The sequence below is a fragment of the Pocillopora damicornis genome, chromosome 9, assembly GCF_964200805.1.
Source record: "Pocillopora damicornis chromosome 9, jaPocDami1.2, whole genome shotgun sequence".
In the NCBI taxonomy this organism is placed as follows: domain Eukaryota; kingdom Metazoa; phylum Cnidaria; class Anthozoa; order Scleractinia; family Pocilloporidae; genus Pocillopora; species Pocillopora damicornis.
The window spans coordinates 12,937,113-12,945,695 of NC_142678.1; the positions used below are offsets into that span (position 1 = coordinate 12,937,113).

The 8,583-nt window shown below is 38.4% G+C and overlaps 1 protein-coding gene across 2 annotated transcripts; it reads left to right on the plus strand.

Moving 5' to 3' along the window:
* Positions 1-656: 656 nt before the first annotated feature.
* Positions 657-7,894, plus strand: LOC113679438 (uncharacterized). 2 transcript variants are annotated; one of them, XM_089182982.1, is made up of 8 exons: positions 657-1,528; positions 2,397-2,466; positions 3,607-3,673; positions 3,986-4,142; positions 4,416-4,654; positions 6,071-6,118; positions 6,459-6,639; positions 7,288-7,894. In XM_089182982.1, the coding sequence occupies exons 3-8, from the start codon at positions 3,613-3,615 to the stop codon at positions 7,790-7,792; spliced, it is 1,191 nt and encodes a 396-aa protein (XP_089039108.1). In that variant the 5' UTR covers positions 657-1,528; positions 2,397-2,466; positions 3,607-3,612; the 3' UTR covers positions 7,793-7,894. The 2 variants fall into 2 exon arrangements, with proteins under 2 accessions (XP_089039108.1, XP_089039109.1); XM_089182983.1 differs by lacking the exon at positions 2,397-2,466 and having other exon boundaries at positions 1,132-1,528.
* The last annotated feature ends 689 nt before the right edge of the window (positions 7,895-8,583 follow it).

Consider the following 8,583-nt stretch of genomic DNA (forward strand, 5'->3'; position numbering starts at 1 on the left):
ACACAAAAGGGACATGAAGCTTGCTGAAGCAACTCGTGATCGAGACAACAAATGCGACCATACAGTACAATTGTAGATCATTCGATTAATCCTTCGTTTCCTTTCGCGTACATTCCCGTACCTGGTCCCTTGCTGTCAGCCATTTTGATCAGGGAAACTCGATTACATTCGACGCCAACGGAAGGTTCAAGTACGGTGGAGATTTGAACGGCAAATAACACAGCTGAAGCTTACCAGCGTGTCACAGTATTGGTCCAATGGTTACGCCATGTTACACTGCCACAGGCATACCATTGATAGTAAGGTGGCTCGATAAAGAGCAGACTAAGGTAAGGAGGCTCTCAATGGAGTTAACTGTTGGCCAAAAATTTTAGCCATTTGACGTGAAAATTAATCAACTGTAATCGTATGTCGTGTAAAAGTTGATCGTAAAATGTTTTCCTTTATAAGATGTGTCATTTTCAGAGTTTCTTGGACTGTTTTGTCGTGTGGCAAGTGCAGTTACTACGGTGAAACATCCTATCCTGGTAACGAAAACAAAGACGTTTGGCTCAATCAAGTCCCTTAGGGTTACTGAAGTAGTACGCCATGCATGTCCATGAAAAAACCTTAAAGTTTTATTTAATTATAATCTATTTTTTTTTCTTTCATCTCAGAATTGGCCTGAGAAGTACGAAGTAAACGACCGGTATAAGTACGTTTAAGAACACTAAAAATTAATTGTTAACTTTTTAAAATGATTGAATTAAATTGGTTAAGGGAAAGAAATTACTTTCAGCCGTGAAATTGCCAAAATTTTAACCGCTAGCCATTAAAGCAGGGAAAATGGTCCTTGTATTTTCTCTTGGTAAAAGCCATCATTCATAGAGACCCTCCTTAAAGAAATAAGGAGAACATAGTCATTTTTAGTGCAATTATTTGAACACTAAGATATTCATTATGTACCTCTGCAGTTCAAAATTTACATTTTACACTGTTTAAACTTTTAATTGAAAATAGACCGGCTGCTTTTTAGATATATGAAGCTAGAGATGAAAAGCTTTATTAGGTCTTATTTTCAAAGAAAGTCTTTTCAGAGAAAAAGTAAACGAAAGATAATTTGTTTACAAGCAAGAGGCAGCTCACGTAATTATATCTAAAAAGGATTGACATGGCCTTTCATTCTAAACAGCAGAGTACCTCTCTTACATCTTGGAAGCATGGTTGTTCTTAGCTAGAGTTTTTCCAAAGTTTTCTACCGCAATGATTGTCCCTACAATTCATGTGTGAAGAAAAATTATTGTACTACCACTGCTCAAAAATGTTATATATTTTTATCAAAACATTTATTGTCGAAGTGCCAGTTAAAACCCATCAATTTAAGATAATGAATTTTTAGTATTGCACCCCAGGAAGCTTTTAACATTGTGGTAAACAGATAATATGAAAGAGCAATATAATATAGGACAGAGGGGAATCGTCAGCACTCATATCGATTCATCCCTTGAACGTGGCTGGATAAAACTGATCAGTGACAGGATAAACAGGGGTGAGTTTAGCTGTGATGTGTTTTATGTAGTTATGTATTGTTTTATTTCTGACCCACGATCATTGATGAATTGTATAAGAAAAATTAATTTACCATTCATCAAAATCGCATTTAACAGCATGTAAATTTGCCTGCCCCGCGACTGAAAAAAAAACTGCGTTAGAGAAAATTAAGGCAAGGGGAGACTGAAATAAAGAAAAACCTGCTTCAGTGCCTCCTTAACTTGTGACATAATATCGCCTGATGAGGGGAACGTCAGGAAAAGGAAGATCTCCTTAGGAAAAGTCATTATTTCCTGTTCTTAATCATTTGTTGTTTTTTTTTTTTGCGTAAAAAATGTTTTTCGTTACAGCGAGATTTTCGTACATTAAGGGCCATGATGTATCTCCGGTATCCTAACCATTAATTGCTAATCAAATTTGGCTCTTGCCGTTACTGAAGATAAACTTGATACTGCGATGGATATTCAGTGTTAAGTTGCCATACTTGTATCGTGGACGGGTTGGGTACCACCCAGCTGTGATCGATACCGTTGCTGAAAATTAAAGCTATACTCCCAAATCATTGATCAACAAACCCCTGAGCAAGCGTGAAACTCTTTTGCCTCACGAGACGATCAAAAATATGCGAGAGATACTAAGAAAAATTACAGCTCCAATTACTGCAGTGCGAGATACCCAGAACTGACGTGGCAACTGATAGGTCAGTCAGCGTATGGTGTTGGAGCCCACGTTTGGATTAATGCCACGTAAGATGGGTAAATGATCGAATGGTGGTACAGGCATTTGTATATAAGAATGTGTTCCTAGACTGGCTTTATCGCAACCTTGTTAAATATTTGATCGGCGATTTCTTTCCATGATGAAAGAGGTTGAAACCAAGAGAATTCCCTAGCTTCATATCAGTACAAAGACAAGCGCTGATTGGTGGAAGAGTAGGTAAGTACAAGCCGAATATTAAATGAAACTTGGGTTTTACCGGTAAAGAAAAAGCTTAAACTGTCCACAAAGCTGTGAAACGGGATCGAAATTTGTGTTCCCCCAGTCCTATCTGTAGTGACCTAACCGATTCCCCTTCAACGCAGTATATAGTATAAAAAAGGTTTTGCTTTAACTAACCACGTGAAAAGCCTACAGTAAGATGCTGTTAGATGTTTCCCTTTACTAAACTACTACCTTCGCAACGATCAATTTTCATTTTTTACAGCATGAAAACGCGCCTTAGCATTTCTATCCTACTATTCTTAACTTGTTTTTCTGATGAGGAAAATGACGCATTCATACCGAAACTCGTAGAATGCCATGGAAACTGAAGTTAACGATATAATTGGCACTGGCACTGTTTCATGAAATTAAGAACTGCATGCTTGATGATTATTTCTACCCATTAAGTGAAATATTCCTTCCGCAAATATATCAAAAATAAAATATGTTCAAAGTCACTGAACAAGGTATTATTATTAATTTTTGATTAATGCAGGTCCATTTACTTTTTATCTAAACACTGCCTCGCATTTCTTTTTTTATTTTAATCAAACCTAACAAAAATATGTCTTCTCTCTCATTTTCAATTTTGTTGTAAAAATGGGCAACAGTGTTCATGAACCAATGAAAACAGGCATGAAGTAATTAGCCCTAGAAATGAAATGTATCTGTGTGCGCGCGGCGGAGGTCCACACTCACGAACGTCATTGCAAATTGTGTTTTTCATTTAGATAACAAAAAAAACAATTCTATGATAATATCATTCAGTTGGCATTTATATGATTTCTATGTTTAAACTGCATTTTAGCATGTAAAGGAAAGGAAAGCTGTGGGAAATTTACAGAAGAGAGCGCGGTTTCATAATTTCGAGTTTCAAAGAATAACGCTTTTTGAACCATGAGAAATAAAATTCTCTTTATTAATCTTATATCATTTTTCTTTTTTAAGCCCATGAGTTCATATGTTTTTATTGCAAAATTTTGCTCCTATTGATATTAAACACATTCTAACTTTACAAACGACAACAATACCAATAAAAAAAAATCAGATAAACATTCCAGCTAAGGCACTTTCTTACATACTTTAACATTTCAGGGATCCATGATGCCTACAGTAATTGCTCTTAATTTGCTGTTTTTACTATGTTACATTCCAGAGCCAAGTAAGTAATACCTCTTGCACTTTTGGGTATGGTAGATAGCAATTGAAAGAATTATCGGAATTACTCGTTCGGCAATCGATCGTTTGTTTACTTGTTCACCCTATCGAAGTTCTTATTCCCTCTATTTTTCGTTTTGCGCGGGATACATTAATTTTTTTAATTCATTTTGATCCAAGTCAAGCCGTCATGTAGTTGTACACTTTATTCGAATATAAGAAATCTTTGCATTCTCTCTTTCTGTTACGCCAATGCACAACCCTTTCTGAATTAGGCGAGTGTGTGGAATAACCGTAACGGTTAACTTTTTTTCAGACAGTGCTTACGGTCCATGTGATAATTATAAGAAGCTGGGTGAAGCAAATCGAGCTGCAGGTTACGGCATTGACACGGGGATGTCAGACAGGAACAACGACTGGAAAAAGGAATGGTATCGATTTACGGGTGACGCAGGAGAAAAAATGGCCGACATGTAAGTATATGACCCGTTAATGTAATCACTTGTAAATTTGGTTTCTGCCCTCAAAAGATTACAGTAAGTAAGAATGAATGTTTTTAATTAAAACGATGACTTCCAGACATCTTGTCCAAGATGAGTCCAAAAATGATTTAAATTGAAATCGACGTTTGGTTCTGTGGAAGGTAATTACTAATGCGGCATGCAAAAACCACACAACTTTGCTAGAACTGAAAAGGTTGTGATTTTTTTGTTAATTTAAATATTTTGATTGATTTTCTTTTACAGAAAGACCACAGGAAAATTTTTGGAGCCGCCATCGTGCGGTGCATCATACCCAGGCTTCCTGCGCACGTCCCATCCTGACGGTCTGAGCTCAGGAGAATTTGTTAAAGGAACAGTATGCTTTGCACAAAATGGCGGCTGTTATAAGATGCAAACGATCAAGATTATGAAATGTCAAGGATTTTGGATATATGAGTTGCCTCGACCAGGCATCAAAAGAGCAAGATATTGTGGAAATAAAGGTATAGCTAGCGATGAATTTTCCTTGGGAGATTTTTAAATAAAAAGGTGAAAACCCTTGCGTTTAGCTAAGTTGTTCTTGTTGTTGCTTATTGAACTTCTCAGTATACGGGCTACATACTTTATTTTATTGTTCGAAATGAAGTTTTAAGACAACAACAACAACAACAGATGATCACAGAAGTCTTTATTTTGCATTTTAGTCCAAGAAATTTAAGGCGACAGCAAACAGTATTGATAATGATAATAGGACTGAAGGGACCCGGATTCGGTCTGCAATCATATTAGTGACTAACAAAATCGGACGACCGCAAAGCGGGAATCTGATTTGTTGATCACGAGAATTGGACTGCACTCGGATTCTGATTACCAATTAATCCAAACAAAAGAATTTCAACTGTTGATATTCTTTTAATCAAAAGTATGACAAAATCCGAGAAAGAAATTAGTTATTGGTCATATGTCTTAAAATAAAAAACAACAACAACAACAACAACTCGGCGAAATGTGCGACAAAAGTGCGTGCTCATGACACGTACTGTCCACGTACTAGGCCTGACGTGCCAACTGTCCCATTACACTGTCCAGTTACAAGCTTGACGCCTACACTGTCCTATTAGTGCCCAAATCGGGGCGGTAATAACCGATCACATTCGAGAATCTTATTATAGTTTTGATTCATAATGGTAATAGGACCGAGTGGAGTCCAATTCGGCCTGTAACCATACGAGTTTACAAAATAGGATGAACGCGAGGCGGAAGTCCGATTTGTTTATCATGAGTTGGACGACACAAAGTCTTGTTACCATTAACCATAACCGTTACTATTTACGAAAAAAAAACAAATACATTTATAACAAACATCTGCGGTAGAGACAATCTTTAAAGTGAAAAATTTCTCCATTTTGGAAATTGCCCAGTTTTTTTTCAGGGTAGGTGATTGTTGCTATGGTTATTGTGATCAATACTGTGACTGGTGGATTTAGCTGAATGAACTCAGTATGATTGGCTGCTTCAACTGCCCGATTATATGTGTCCGATTACAGCCAATTGTGAGATTACATGTGTCAGATTACAGCCAACTGTCCGATTACAGCTATACCGAATGATTAATGAAAAATAAAGCAGCTAATGCTCCAATCACATTTGAGGAAATTGTTATGGTTATGATTAATACTAATACTGGTCGGTCTGTACATACACAAATTAAGAGAAATGATAAAACAAAAAGTGTACTTGATATTAGCCAGCGAAGCATTAGTACCGTTTTAGTTACTAAATTTTTGGTGAGTTGGTGAGTTTAGAAGATCTTGTTGTTTTTAATTTAAAGTCATTAAATTTTCACTAGCCAGGTATTAAGACAGTTGGCGAAATTATCCCATTTCACTTACAACTTTTTTTATTCATAAAAATAATAGTTCTGAAGCCTACTGAGAAACCATGCGACGAAAAAAAGTTATTATATGGTAAGTGTGCCTGAAATATTTGCCTACACCTCTATATTCACAATATACATACACTACACCTGGTTTAACATAATTGCAATACGCGTGGATAATTTGCGAGTTGAATTAGGGGCGAGAAGCCAAGGGATAACTGTGACTCATTATACGGAGAGAATATCTCTTTTTTAATCAAAAGTGGGATGTAAAGACAGCAAATCCCTTGATGAAAATTCCTACGTTTTGGATAATGATCCAATGCTTTCCACTCAGATTCTGAGCTCCAGGAGCTCCTTTTCAGTGAACTCGCTTTAAAGAAACATAATATATTCAGATCATAATAATTGACACGTTTTCACCACAGGCCTGAACAAGAAAAACGCTGCTAAGTCCTGTCAAGATCTTAAAAAGAAACAGAAGAACACAGAATCTGGAATATATTGGATTAAACCTGATGGTGCAAATGCTTTCCAGGCCTATTGCGATCAGGAAACAGACGGTGGAGGCTGGACACTAGTATACAGCTATACATTTACGAACTATAGGTAACTGAGACATGGAGTTTGTCCAAATACGAATTCGCCTAAACTTCAATTTACCTAGCAAATTAGGTCCTGACTGGACGCTCAGGGGCGAGAGAACCGTAGGAAAATGTATAAGCTGAGATAATAGGTAACTTGTGCATCAAGGGTTGAGATCCACCCCTCATCATTGCACTGGCATCTTAACCAAGCATGTTGGAAGTGAAATAAGAACTGAAGATCTTTGTTGATAAGCGGAGCTCACCACAGAGCCACTCTAGTCATCACTTATTGGGGACTTTTACCGAATGACATTTACGTTTAGAACTTTTTTCAATCGACTTAACATCTCTGTTTGATCGTTGTAGCCCTATTTTCGGCGAAACATATTTGTAAAAAAAAAATGGAAACGTGAATTTATACCAGCCCTCCACGCCCCTTGTTTGTTTGTTTTTGTTTGTTTGTTTGTTTGTTTTTCATCTGGGAGGAGGCATTTCGGGACCGTAGCATTTTAGATAATATACGGGATAACTACAAATCAACAAGGTGCCACGGCTACAGAACGAGCTTAGGAACACTCTCTTCCTCGGAGATCTGACGATTGAGGTGACAAGCAATTATCTTATTGGCACGGAAATTTAACTCTTAAACACTTCTCATTTCATTTTGCAGGAACTTTAGGGCAGCATCTAACGCCGTCACGCCACGTCCTAACTGGTACGCTCCAGGTGCTAACGTGCCCGTGTCCACCGCCGCCCCCGTCAGTGAAACAGACTACAACGCCATGGAGTTCAGCCTGTGGAAGACTCTTGGTCGTGAGTTCATGATAAAGTCTAACATCAATGACTGGATCGTTTGTACATGTACAGAAAGCAGCGGAAGTCTGGTGGATATGCGAGAAGGATATGTACAGTGTCGCAATATTAAGAACGTCGCATCAAGGTGTGAAGGCCTGGTTCCCGACCGTCTCATCGAGTTTACTGCTGGAAACCCTAACGGCAAGACTGTGGGCCCTGATCTCATTCGTTCCTCAAGTAATACTAATCTTAAAGAATATTACTATTTCGATGGAAACACTGGCACTAATTGGCCTACTCATGATCCATGCGGAACCAACAACCTGAATCAGCTCACCAATGTCGCTAATCCTCATGGGAACATCTACATCCGGGAGTGAGGAGGAGGAATGACTTTCACTTTAAAAGTGGCCTAATGTCTCTTAGGGAAAAAATATTAACTGCCTTAAAGGTCTTGAATAAATAAAAGGGATGAAATTATATATTTGATATCTCATTACTCTTCTTTTTGTCAACATACTTTAAATGTAACTTTGCAGTGGCCTTCAGACCAGAATATCCGGATTCGAGCTGGGTAGCGTTATATTGAGTGCTACAATCAACCGCATTCCCAGGGCTCCTATTCTTACAGTACCACAACGCCCGAGATAGAGGTGGGGCCTGGAACGGGTTAAAAGACACCTAACTTTTGCCTCTCTGTCTACAAGTTCGTCCCCAACTCGTCGGCCCCCCACAATGACAAGATCGCCCCCGTCATCGCCACTAAGTGGAGGAGAACTAGAAAGGGGCGAACTTTCAATGGGGCTTAATTAACCTCCATCTCTCATAGTGTATCTTTCTACTCAGGAGAATAAATGGTACCGTCAACTTTGTTTGAGACTGGGGGGTGTGCGTGTGTGCGTGTGTGTGTGTATGTGTGATGGGGGGAAGGGTAGGCCCGAATTCTGCTGTTTTCTCGAGTCCGGTGTTCTATCCCTCCCCCCCGGAAAAGTGACTTTGAGGGGTATGCGCAGGCTCATTTCCAGAGAAGTGGCCTTGTAATCGCGCTTACGAAAAGGGGAGGTAATTTTTTTTTATCCGCGTTGGACAAGCAATATTTCATCACAAACTTGAAATAAACTGGAATCACAGATTTGCACATGATCAAATAAGAATGACAGCTGCCTCGACT

Excerpts from the sequence above, each read along its gene's own strand:
- LOC113679438 (XM_089182982.1), top strand. The coding sequence starts at position 3,613 with ATGATGCCTACAGTAATTGCTCTTAATTTGCTGTTTTTACTATGTTAC. Across the intron at positions 3,674-3,985 it reads ATGTTACATTCCAGAGCCAA|ACAGTGCTTACGGTCCATGT; the intron begins GTAAGTAATACC and ends ACTTTTTTTCAG. Across the intron at positions 6,640-7,287 it reads TATACATTTACGAACTATAG|GAACTTTAGGGCAGCATCTA; the intron begins GTAACTGAGACA and ends TTCATTTTGCAG.